Source organism: Mytilus trossulus, chromosome 1, assembly GCF_036588685.1.
Source record: "Mytilus trossulus isolate FHL-02 chromosome 1, PNRI_Mtr1.1.1.hap1, whole genome shotgun sequence".
Lineage (NCBI taxonomy): Eukaryota > Metazoa > Mollusca > Bivalvia > Mytilida > Mytilidae > Mytilus > Mytilus trossulus.
Genome location: NC_086373.1, coordinates 22628861 through 22643174, shown reverse-complemented (window position 1 = coordinate 22643174; position 14314 = coordinate 22628861). Strand labels below are relative to the sequence as shown.

The 14314-nt window shown below is 33.3% G+C and overlaps 1 protein-coding gene across 1 annotated transcript in view; it reads right to left on the bottom strand.

Moving 5' to 3' along the window:
* LOC134705432 (delta-like protein C) overlaps window positions 1-14314 on the bottom strand; it is a 49409-nt gene that overhangs the window by 20244 nt on the left and 14851 nt on the right. Inside the window, exons 8-13 of the mRNA XM_063564193.1 lie at window positions 13962-14069; window positions 8984-9091; window positions 4390-4482; window positions 1848-1930; window positions 1317-1446; window positions 509-675 (exon numbers count right to left, since the gene is read on the bottom strand). Coding sequence (XP_063420263.1) covers window positions 1393-1446; window positions 1848-1930; window positions 4390-4482; window positions 8984-9091; window positions 13962-14069 — 446 coding nt within the window. The 3' untranslated portion in view covers window positions 509-675; window positions 1317-1392. The remainder of the gene's footprint in view (window positions 1-508; window positions 676-1316; window positions 1447-1847; window positions 1931-4389; window positions 4483-8983; window positions 9092-13961; window positions 14070-14314) is intronic.

Here is a 14314-nt window from a genome sequence, read left to right as displayed (position 1 = left end):
CCACAAAAGGACAATAAAAATAGAAAGACACTAAAATTAAAATGATAAACAAAATAATATCTACAAATAAGTTAACCTGATCAAAATTTCTAGCCAATATTCAATTGACGTACTTGCTAGGAAATGACGATTTTTATATCCATTTGTTAATTTTGTGTCTATCAACGATATCATGAACACTTTTAGCTAGATACTTTGAATAGCAAAAATGATTAGCAGGACAAGCTATACTTATTCGTTAAATCTTGGCGAAATCGTTATTAATCGTTTTTTTTCTCTGAAGAGATTTCCCTGAAATGAAGATTTTTCATAATCTTTTTTGCCTGTTTTTGGACAAAAACTAAAAAAGATAGGTAGAAACTGTACATAGAAAGAAAAATTATCAGCAATACAAGAGCAATAGAATTTCAGTCATGCATTTTTATTTTGTCTACAATGTTGAAGATACGTACATAGGCCTATGTGAGCGACACATGTACTCAAGAGCCCTTATGTCATTAATCCATACCTTTGAACAATTGAAATTGTTAGCCTGAAGGTTAAGTACGGCAAGTTCCCATTGATTTGCTTGGTTTCCGGTTTTATTCCAAATGTGTCTGCTTCCTTGGTATACATTTAAGGTACCCATGTCAATACCGTGCATGTGGTAGTGAAACTTCAGACACCCAGACGATTCTAAAATTTATGCATAATTATGATGTGTAAATCGACATATCTTTCCATGAAACTTTAAAATAGCCATTCGGTAGGAACATATAGTGAGGTACTGGTACGGTTGTTGGTAATACCTTTATTTAATGGGATTTTTATGATTTGAAATTGACACAATTTATTTAGTCTTTTTCCGATAATGAAGATATTGTGAAGGCCGAAAAGTAAAAATGAACAATACATTATCGATACGATAAATATCGGATAAATTAGATGAATGCATTGTAAAAATCTAGAAGAATTTTTAATAAATTGACTGAATATTTTGTTTAAGTACAAATAACATTCATTTTTTACTCGTACCCCCTGACATACGGAACAAATGTTTCACCTATAGTGCACATAACGTTTTCTGGTAGATTTCATTATTTTTAAATAATGAATTAAATGTTCCTATTATTTTTGCGTTTAATTTGAAAAAATATTTACATTAATTAAAATATCATTTTTATATTTTGCTATATTTTTGAAATACAAAATAATGATTATCTTAAAACAGCATTTCGATTGTTTCATTTGCTTGGAAATTATAATTTCAAGTGGTTATCATATCTCAAGATCATTAATTAAATTGGAAGACCTTCAAAAAAATTAAATGCTTATACCGAACATAAAGTCTCGTGATACTAATCTTGCGACAGCTCCATTTTTTACCGGGTCCGATGTCTCAAAATATAAGTATTAATTGCCTTCATAAGCTGCATCAGGACCAGTACTATCACTAGACGTTGAACCCTGCAGAAAAAAAACTTACTAACTATGTACTATTGAAAACAAATGGATCTGCTCACCAAATACACGCTTTAAATCATATAGATTAAATCAACTAAATTGTCAATATAACTAAGTAGTAGGCGACTGTTATAAAAGTGACAGGTTCAGATAGCTATAATACTAGGGTTTATCCATCATTTTCTATATACGATAATGTCAGTACCAAAATCAGTAATTTCACAGTTATGTCAATTGGTGAAATGTGTTTAAGCTATTTGATTTGTCATTTGATTAGAAATATGTATTTAGAAATGCCCACGAAGTTTGTTATTCTGTTATTTTAATTTTTATCATTACCACCAGTCAGAGACTTCATCATTTGTTTGATAGACACTTTTGAATTCAAATGATATATTCATTACCGAATGTACTGTCCAGTTGTTATCGTCATCGAGGTCTTGAATAAACATGGAATCAAGACCGTTTTCAAAGTCAGCTATATAAACTACAAAAATAGAAAGATCGTCAATTACATATATTCATATCAAGTTATTTAAAAGAGTGAATTTTAAAAGAATAAAAAGTGTTAAAACATCATAAAAAAACCCAGAGGGACAACGTGAATTCGATAATCATGATTTAAGGCTCTAGTGACTAAAATAAAAACAACAGACTTGTCAAGAGTATGGTTATTTATGCGTTTCAACCGTGTTTGTATTATATATGTAAAGGTTTTAAGTCTTATAATATATTAGTCTAGAGAATTGGACTAGAAGGTATATGAATAACATGTATTTCATCATTGGTTGAACTGTCCAAGAAAGGTCTTTCTCATTTGAATTAATTCCTGGTTTTTTCTTATTTAATAGGACTATTTTGTACCTTCTTTAAGCATTACAAATGTATATACATGTATGCAACATATTTTCGAAGCTTCATATGAAACATTACAACACACATATGGTCTACAATACACACGAAATAACCTAATTGAGATCTTTCATGTATTTGGTTTTGATGTTATATTTGTTATTCCCGTGAGAATTTGTCTCATGCTCGGTCCGTTTCTGGGTGTGTTACATTTTAGTGTTATGTCGATGTTCTCCTCTTAAATTTAAATGCGTTTTCCTTGGTTTTAGTTTGTTACCTCGATTTTGTTTTTGTCCATGGATTTATGAGTTTTGAACAACGGTATACTACTGTTGCCTTTTTTTAAAACAAGTCAGTAAAAATAACTAGATGTCTATGACCAAAATGAGTATTTAAATGTTGAATGATAAAAGACAATAACAACCAAAGCCAAGGAGTAAACAAAGACTAAAAAAAGGACATTTACATCAACAGTTATAAATAATAAATAAGAAACAACACGAACTTTTATAAAAATCGGGAGTGAAATCAGGTGATCCGGAAAAGTAAGCATTTCCTGCACCGTATACGGCACCCGTCGTGTTATTTCTTTGACTAGTTCGAAAATTACACTGAACATATATTCATTCTAAAAGCATATTGTAATACTTATTCTCCAGCTATTTAAAATTGCAAGTCATGTTTCATTCTTCCGATATTGTTTAACCTCAAACAGTATCAATCAGAAGAAAAATATTGTTTTGATAACTGATTTCCATAGATCCATGTGCAAAACAAACAAAAGCAATTGAGAAGCACAATCCTATAACTATAGTAACTATTCCTATGAAATAAGTAATAATTACCATAAAATCTCTAGAATTCTTTTGGTACTAATGATGCACAGATTTATATGAATTAACACTTCAATGCTTAATACGATTCCCTTTACCATTCTTTTATGATTGATTCATAAAATGCATAACTGTTACAAGATCGTAACATAACTTGAAATGCAGGGTGATGCTAATATAGAAAGCATCTTATGTCGACATTGTAAAAATACTGCCGCTCATGACAACCAAAACTAAAGTCTCAATATACAATTTAGCTGCAGTTGTCTGGGCCTTTTTATTAATGAACATATGCGTCATAGCCTTCGACTACTTTTCCTCATTCATTATGAATCACTCAGTACCTCTTGTCACATAATTTAATTTTGCAAACTACAGTGTCATTCTTAGATCTAGAGTAACCCCTTTTCGTACTCTGATTCAACTCAGTATTAAGTAAGGTTCGTATGACTTGTTTTTTATGTTTCTATGTAATTGTTAAGGGACTATAGTGCAGGTATTGATTTTCGTCTTTCCAGAAGACCTTGTAGCGACTTTAAATACAAAGGTTATACACATCCGATCAAGTTGTTTGTCAACATTCAACTTCCTCTTTTTTGAAGGTATCAAAGAGTGAGTTATAATCCAATGAAGAAAGTATTAGAGTAAATGTATGCTCAAAAACACTAACAAAAGAAATTAATTATGAAAAAAAATCGCTTTGAAGCAATGTATATTAATTTTGTTTCATTAATAATCGTTTAATTTCAAAATTATTTTCTAGAGGTACATAAATTGTTGCACCTCTAGACGACACATGTGAATTATTGACCTCACTCTAATCGATCGTGATTGGGTAAATGATGAAAACTAATGTTAGTATCAAAAGTCCTTTACATGTTTTGAAATACTTACAAGTACTTGAATACTTCTATAAGATCGAATAACAGTTTTTTCTTTGTTTTTGTTGTTTCTCGTACAATCAAGCTAATGCAACACGTTAGCAATGTTTTAACTGTCAGACTGGAAAATTTCTAGGGACGACAATATTTCTAAACACATCATCAATTAGAGTGGATATATGGTAAAGGCAACTGTCTTTCATTGTTTATAACTTAATGTTGCCCTATATATACGTCGATTGATATTTTTGTCGGTTTGGTTGCTGCCTCAATGGAATGTATTGGTTCTCCTAGTGATCACATGTAATGAAAATAACGATTTTCTTTACAAAAAAACCCGCATAAAACAATTCACGTAAAATAAGGATAGTATTACTTACTTTCGCAATGTAATCCAGCAAATCCGTTTAAGCAAATGCAAGAATCGTTTGAACCTCTCATAGAACAATTCCCAACGGTGTTTCTTGGTGTAACTATAAAATAACAAATATAGTACATAATTGCCCACACTAAATTTTCCGAGTCTTCTTTATCTCACCTTTTCGTAGTAACGTATACCAAAATTCAAATAAAGCCGCATTAATTGGGTGGGCTATCATATTAAGTATCGATAAGGTGTCGGAAGCTCAATAGTTCTGCGCAACATATATATACCTTTTACAAAACGACGTATATATAGTTAACAGTTTTTATAATAATGCAATACTTTCGATGCTATCTTTAATGTAGATGTTATTATTGGCTGGTTGTCCATTCTTAACTTTAATGTTTCTACAGTTTAGTTTTTATGCTAAATATAGAATTTATGACAACAATTAGTCTTCAACGATAAAATCATGTCCACTCGATATGGCAAACTCTTCCTCGTCCGTGTTTATTATACATTCTAATGCAACAACATTTGTAACGTTCATTTTGATTGGATAACGTCACTTCTTTACATGGCATCAATTGATAATTGATGCTATGGGACGTACGCGCAAGTGCAAACGGCATATGGCAGATTTTAAATACATGTTTTAACGTTGTTTTCTGTCAGTTTCATTATAATGGAGATAACAATATTGTATTTTAAGCTCCGACGGCATCAATTGGGGATTTGATGTCGTCGGAGCTAAAAATACAATACAATTATCTCCTAAATAGTGGATACTTAACAAAAACCAACAAATGCACAAGGTCATGTTTTTTGTCAGTCCGAAAATGGCGTATTTGCACTTAATATATTGAGAGTGTACTGATTGACATGTCTTGGAGAATATGATTTATTGAACAGTTGAAAAATTGGTTTGAACTAGCGTTCATTAACTAAATGAAATATTGATTTGCTGCTTATGATCGACCGAATGTTCGATCATAAAACATGTTTAAGGTGGTATGGGAGTCTAAAATAAAAATGATAGAATTTGTTCATACTTTGTCAAAACGTAGTATCTATTGATATATACACATGGAAAAAAGTATTGCAACACCTTGATTTTATAAAACTTGAAAAATCAGCCTCTTTTTTTGGATGAAATATAATAAAATTTTTGTATAATATTATTGAAACATAGTTGATGATAACATTGGCATTTAAACGAACAAAAAATATTTGAAAAAAAAATGATTTATATAACCACAATTTTAAAAACAAAATGAAGTGTTTTTTGTACAAAAAAAATGCTTTTCACAACTTTTACTGTAGACAAACTTTACCATGTCAGACATTTCAAAATTAATCTTCAGATGACTGTTCACACCATGGATGATACTTATACGCCAAGGATATGCACTTTGTGCGCAGCCTCCATTCAAACGGACAACCGCATCATAACGGCTTCTGATTCCTCCCATAAATCGACTAATTTGTTGCTAAGGTAGCAGCAACAATTTCTGATGAAGGACATTGTTTATTTCATGATGTGTTTGAACTGGGGTGTCCTCTCGCGCACATTCCGCCCAAAATTGTCCCATATATGCTCGATATGGTTCAATTCCGGGCTACAATCGGGCCAAGGAAGATGAACCGAATTCCATTGGAACAATGGATCTTCCTCCACGATGCTAATTTTCAACTTTGGCGAGCTCTGCACTACATTGGATACGGAAAACTTTGTGCCTGTTCGTAAGCAAAGGTCCCCGATATGGTCTTATCGAACGATAACCAGTATCGATGAGTCTATCTCGAACATTACTTGTTAAGAGGCTCCTGTATACCAACCACTCTCTTTTTAGGATAGTATTGTATGCAATGGGCTTCCTTCTGACCAACCTACATTATGCTTGATTTTCCCTAGCAAATGGTATAGGGGGTCTTCTTATATCGGCAGGACTTTAACATCGTTCCATGCTGATTTTTTTTCTTTCTCAAAACGACTTATAGTGGAATGGTGATGACTAACACTACATGCCGTTGTTACAGCGACATCCCTGCTTCTATCAGGCTGATAATCTGCCATCTTGCTGTGGCCAAGAGTTGTCGAGGACCCATTACAAGGTGTCAATCACATAACTTTAAAAACTTGGTAATTTAAAGTGTTGAAAACAATGAGAATACAAACAGCTGTTTTGCTGTTTACGGGTACAGTAGCTGCAAGTGCAGATGCGAACTTATCGAGTCGATATTTATTGATTAAACTCAGGTGATACTTAAATAATGTTTAACTAGTTCTATTTTACCAAATTAAAAATAAAGAGTGTTTTTTTTAATTTCAATTTCAATTTGGTGTTGCAATAATTTTTTCCATGTGTATATGTTGAAATATATAATAAAAATGATAGGTCACGTGCATTTTCTCAAGCTAGAGGTCGCAACAAAATGACACATTTTGTAAGGATTATACAGGAAAAAACACCATTTTGTGGTTAGAAACTAAATAAAATGATAGAATTATTAAATACTTAAAGACAAGATAGCTTTCAGACTATGCTTTGAGAATTTCAAAAGAAAATATAGGGTCACCGTGAGTTTTTTTTGGCTAGAATTCAAAATAGGCTTATTCCATGTAGAATCCTTCAGAAAATACACTATTTTAGAGTTACCTCCCCTTAAAACTGCACTTTAAAAAAGAAATAAAAAACAAACAAAAATAATCAACATTTGTAAAAATATTAATATTTATAAGTTATATTCTTATAAATTGGTTCTTTTAAATGAAAATTCATATCAAATATCTGCATTCCTGCATCAAATTTGGCTAACTTGATAGAAAATGTGGACCTTTGGTTCACTGTTTTTCACAATCCAAGATGGAGGAAGACACCCATACCACATTAATGTTCCTATCAATAGCTATGAAACTATAATTCAAATGTTGCCACTGTTCGCCGTCTTTCATCTTTGCCTTTTGTTCATTATTGCAGTATAAATCTGGTACTTCGTTTTCTCTTTTAAATTGTTTCACATTTTGTCATACAGGGGCCTTTTTGGCTAACTGTACGATTAGAAGTTTGCTTGATGTTGACGGCTTAATATAAAAAAAGAAGATGTTGAATGATTGCCAATGAGTTCACTCTCCACAAGAGACAAATGAAACAGAAATTAATAACTATAGGTCACCGCACAGCCTTCAGCAATGAGCAAAGGTTCATATCGCAATAACAGGTCCCGAAATGACATATTTAAAACAAAAAAATGAGAACAAGTAACGGCCTAATTTAGGTACAAAAAAATTAACGAGAAAACAAATATGTAACACACCAACAACCGACACTCATTAAATTACAGAATCCGGACTTTGGACAGGAACATACATACAGAATTTGGCGGGATCCTAATCCTCCCTTTACCTGGGACAGTTGTATAACGAACGAACTATAAAAGTCAATTTAAAAGGACTCAAATTAGCAGATGGATAAAATAAGAAATACATTAAACAAAATCAGAGAACGTTAAAGCTGTTCTTATCTTTGTCTGGGATTTGAATCATTCCCCAAATATCGAACAATATTAGGATATGTCATACGAAAATTGACCCGATCCTGACTTCTTGCCGAAATGCGCATTTAGTGCATGAAAAAGTGGACCGTGAATGGTATTACTTCCACTCGGTCGATAACTCTATTGGAAGATTTCGACAGCCGAGTAGCCAGTGTTTAGTTTTGGTACAGACATACGGATATTTTCGTTCTATTTGATTGGATGGCATATACCCGTACTGCCGGTTTTACGGGTATATGCCCTCATGATTTTCGTGAAAAGCATGATTAAGTATTACTTAAGGGGGTAGCTTGAGAAAAATAAGTTATTCGAAGTTTGCCTATAGTACGACGTAGCAGCATTCGTTATTATGTTTACCCACCCACCCACCCCTTTTATGAGATGGTTATCGTTAATAGGAGTATATGCATTAGAACATTATATTAATATGAATTTTTCCTCTTTTGTAGATAGTTTTTGATTGTGTTACTGTTACTGTATATAACTGTGCTATTGTATGATTGGACTGATGGTAGTGTGCCTGAATTTAAAGTGAAGGACTTTAGTTTTGAGAATGAAATTGAATGTAATGTAATATTAAAGGCTGCTACAGCTGTAGGCACACTTATTAATATTTCTAGTTCAAACATTTAAAAAAAATTGGAAAGGAATTCATCTCGTGCAAGACTCTGCTTTCTTGTGCGGAAATATATGTAGATCCTTATTGGTTTAATCAACACTTTATTTTTATTGTAAGCTTTCGACTTATGACGTTGCTTTAAAACAACTACCGTTAATGCTTTATGGTACGGAATATGTAAACGGTCAAACTAGATGAATAGATCTTAAACCCTCCTCTTTTTTTTTATTTCAATCATTCGATTTTAAAAATGCACATACAAGAAAAATATTACAGAAAAACCTCTCAACTTTAAATTAACAATTAATTAGATAACTCTTTCCCTTTCCGATACTTCTAATGTGAAACGATGAATGAAACCTGATAGATAATGGACATACATACATGTGTACACATATGGTGTTTCCGATTGAGTTTATGATTATAAACTTACTTATACAGTGATCACCAGTAAATCCATTTTCACATGCACATTTTGGCTGAAATTTATCAAGAAAACACGTTCCACCATTATTACAGGTATAGCTAACGCATGGAGTATCTGATATAAAAAAAAACCAAGTGTTATGTTAAAGAATGTAAAAAACATATAAAAACACTTAAAAATATGATGGTGCCTTTTACATGTTATAATTACTTGTTTATTTCTTTATACCAACTTCTTATTCAAACTAGTGATTATTATAAAAAAAAATTAAAAATGTGTATCCGTAATGACAAAATATTAATTAAAGTTATGAGTATATCAGTTGGAAGAAACAAATCGAAAATAAGTTTTTGTTATGTCCCTTATGTACTTTCTAAGGAAAACAAACGGACTGACACGACTGTCAGATATTTAAAGGGCAAGCCAATTTCTGCAGTCCTGTTTCTAAAAGAACCACGTTTATATGCCTATTATTTAGATTTCCTTGTGTACTAATAATGAAAATATTTACATGTAATTTACAGTTACTGCTATAGCAATAATAGCTAGAAACTCCTGCAAAGAAAAAAAAAGGAAGAAAAAAAGACAAACAACGAACATCATGTAAAGTAAAGTTGGTACATGTATTAAAAAAAGAAGATGTAGTATGATTGCAAATGGAACAACTCTGCACAAGAGACCAAAATGACACAGCAACTAACAACTATAGGTCACCATACGGCCTTCAACAATGAGCAAAGCCCATACCGCATAGTCAGCTATAAAAGACCCGGAAATGACAATGTAAAACAATTCAAACGAGACAACTAACGGCTTTATGTTTGTACGACAAACAAATATGTAACGCATAAACAAACGACATCCTCTGAATTACAGGCTCCTGACTTGGGACATGAACATACATACATAATGTGGCGGGGTAAAACATGTTAGCTGGATCTTAACCCTCCCCTAACCTGGGACAGTGATATAACAGTGCAACATAAGAATGAACTATAAAAATCAGTTGAAAAAAGCATAACGCTTTAGATAGACAAAAATACATTGGACGTTGCCGGGTACTGGAACATCCCAAAATAAAAATAAAAACATTAGGTAAAGATTGTTTAGTGTTAAATCAGTGGTACATGAAAACATACATCAACCTTGCCTAAATAGAAAATAAAATTAAAACTTTTCTATCATTTAAAATTGATGCTTCTGAAGCGCCTACATGGGTGTACTCTCATCCAAAAATACTCAAAACAACCAATAAAAATAACAGTGTATTAGAAATTAAACATGCGAAGAGCCATGTTATCCCCGAAAGGAGTAGTCTATACTAGCAAATATATCTCAGTTCCTTGACATATTTGCCTCCTGATTCTTTCATTGCTTAATATTTGTGTACCTTCCACTAGACTAACTATTCCCTATTCATGAGTTATCAATGAGTGCCACTTGTCACATACTGTCTTATAAGCAACATAATGGATGTGTCGGAAAATACGCAAAGAACAAGCATTACGCTATGGTAACGTTGTTACCATAACGCTATACTGTATATGGATAAGCTATCACGACGATTAAACGACTAGAAAACACAACGCATGATTTATTAAGATTATTCAACATTTAAAGGAGCGGTTACCAGGATATATGGATTCAAAGCTGAAGTTAGTTCGTGCTAGACACAAAAGGAGCCATCATGAAGCTACTGATGAAATTCGACGAGTTAAAAACAGACACAGAAGTTGACGAAGTGAAAGCCCTTGATGATACTTTCATGCAGAAACAGAAAACATTGATTGACCTGAATAACAAACTTTTAGAAAAGGCATCGGAGGAAAATCTGGAGCAGGAAATCACCGACTCAGATGAGTATATGTACGAACTTGATTGCAAAATTACACAAATTCGGAAATTTATTAATACCTTTGAAACAAATACTATAATTTCGCATGATACTGTTGGTCCTTAAACGAGCGGACTTAACCTAGACACATATAATTTTACACCAGAAGCTAGAGTTGATATGAACACTTGTGCAATAGATTCTATGAACCAGCAGTATTCAATTCATGCCCCTGCAGTGCATACTCATCCGTCAGAGAATGTCATGTTTCAAGTCCCGTCAGAACCGAGATCTTCAAAAACTAATTACCATAGACTTCCAAAGTTAAACTTACCCTATTTTAATGGAGATATTTCTCAAATTGCCAAATTTCGGAATTGTTTTGAGTCATCTATACACTTCAACGACACATTAACGCCAATCCAAAAGTGTAACTAACTTTAAGCCCAGCTTGAGGTAAGCGCCGCGCAAACAGTTGAGGTATTCGCATTGACTAATGGTAACTACGAAACCGCAGTCAACCTTCTCAGAGATAGGTTCAGACAACCTAGCAAACTGGTCCATGCTTACATGAAAACACTCATGAACTTACCCACACCGACAAATGATGCATTTAGCTTGAGGTCTTACGGAGACAAACTTGAATCATATGTGCGAGGATAAGAGTCACTTGGTCAAACACCAGAGATGTACTTCGCTTTTGGTACTTGTAGTTTTGGACAAGTTACCGATTGACATACGAAAATCACGAGAACACGGGAGAGATAATATGATATTGAATAATCTACGCAAATCTATAACTAAAGAGATCGACATACTCAAGCTGGAGAAGTAGTCACAGATTCAGACAGATTGTATGCCACTGCATTTTTCATGGGTTCGCAATCGCATACATACAACAAGGGTAAATCCACAGACACACACAAGAAGGTAAATACACGTACATGTATATTTTGTTCAGGTGAGCACTATCCGACGGAGTGCATTGCGGTAACAATCGCAAACACAAGAAATCAAATTGTAAAACAGACACAGTTATGCTTCAACTGTTTTGGGCCACACCGAGTGGCCGCATGCAAGTCTACTAAACGATGCAAAAAGTGTAACGGAATGCATCATACAAGCATATGTAAAGACAAAGAGGTCGTTCCAGGTACGAAACCGTAGCCTACAATACAACAGTCAGCGATAAATGGAGTGGAAACACCAAACGAGACAAGAGTAATGCATTTATCACAACAAAGTCTCGACATTCTCCTGAAAACAGCAACTGCACCAGTTATATATAACGACTTAGAAGTAGAATGAAACATATTATTTGACGAGGGGCCACAGCGTTCTTTCATAACTCAGAATTTGGCTGATAAACGAGAAATTACAACAACAGAAAATGTCAGCATTCAACGTTCGGAGATTTGTCTCAGAAAGTTCGTAACTTAGACACTGCAACAATACAACTACAGATTGACACAGGAGAAAAGGTGCGTATTATCACACTCATTGTTTCGGAAATTGCCGTCCCAATGGAGAACAATATTTCCCAGACTACAAGAGCTTGCCACACTTAAGAGAACTTAAACTTGCACATTCTGAGCAAAGAACAGAATTTTTTTAAATCGACTTACTCATAGGTGCCGACCACTATTGGGACATTATCGGGGACAAAGTTATCAGAGGAAAAGGATTTATCATTAGGACCAATCATTAAAATATCAACCAGCCGTCAACAGTTCTTGTAAACGACATTTCACGCAGCTATTGACAACGAGAAAGGGAAGTCCACTGCAAAGTTGCCATGGGAACATGACCATCCAGATGATATACCTTCAGGTATGATCGTTGCTAAAGGAAGACCAGCAAACACATCGCAACGGCTCGTGCAAAGAAGATCGCACATTAACCCATTTTAGGAAAATTTCCTAGGAATTAACTTATTACCTAGACCGCCCGAACAAACACACCCTTCAATGGTGGAGTCAAGAAGCCACATAGATACAGGACAGGATCTTATAACGCGTAAAGAAAATTACCGCCTAGTGGAGCTACTGTGTGTGCCAGAAGAAACATCCACGAATGGACTAAGAGATAAACTTTAATTGTGTTCATTTAAGGTTAAGGAACTATATTATTTTATTTGAGATGGACATCAATTCTAAATTTATTTACCTATATTGTGATTTTTTTTTCGTTAAATATCTCACTTTTTTCGGCCCCCAGAATGTCGGAAAATACGCGAAGTACAAACATTACGCTATGGTTACGTTGTTACTATAACGCTTTACTCTGTGACTTTATATTGTATATGCATTTGCTATCACGACGATTAAACGTATATAAAACACAACGCATGATTTATTAAGATACTTCAACAGGATAATTTCATTAGAGAAAGCCCTTGTTTCTTACTCTCTTTCACCTCAGTCGTTTATAAGAGTCGTATGATTAGATTTATATGGTTCTATGAAATCTTTGTACAATATTGAGTGTTTTTTTTTAACCATTATGGGATTTCAAATTCAACGTTTTGATATTTGAAAGTGTCCGCCATGATAATATGGCGGGTAAACAGTATACTTCTTTTGAAAATATATTTATGAGGGTATCAAGGAACAATTCTAGTATTTTATAAGAGGGAGTATTCCAGAACACTCTAATTGTAAAAACATTATAAGCTATAGATTTGTAGCAACAACCATTATATTATATTATTTGATTTCAATTTTTTTTTTAAAGATGTCTTATACATACTTGAATGATTTTCCTTATTCTGGGAGAATTTTGCTACGTTAGGGACGAAATTGTTTTAGGAATCAAAAGTCTAAAACTTGGTCCAGATGTCTGTGAGCACTCTACTAATTCTATTATATCGGTACGATAGGTAGCGTTTCTTCGTTATTGTTCATTTTTTGTTAATTCCAACTAAATGTATTCAGTTTTGAGGACTGATTTACTATCGAATTAAATATGAAAATTCTACAAAGAAAACAAACTTTTGTATATGCATCCGTCATACTTTATTTTTAAATAACGTTGATCTATGAATAGCATTTTGTAATTTTGCCTTTGTTTGTTGCTGTTTTAATGGCGTGTATAGCATCTCAATTTATATATATGCCATACAAATTGTAACATGAGGGTATTATTTCTTACTTTCGCATTGCAATCCTGTAAACCCGTGTTTACATGCACAAGTAAACCCCGAATCTTTCACCGAACAAGTCCCATCGTGTTCACATGGTGATCTTGAACATGGTGTTGCTAGAAAAGAAAAATAGACAATATATAAGTAGTGTTGAACTAATAGTTTCGTGGTGAAATAAAGCATTATTACAAAAGAAACTCATTGCTGTAATAAAATGTCACATAACAGTCATTTTGTTGTTCATGGGGGCATGAATTTCATTGTTGAAAGATTGTAAAAGAAAGGCATGGTGCAGTTGCATTCCTTTAGAATGACGTTACATCAATAAATGGTTGTTTTTTTTGTAATTTTTATATCTAGT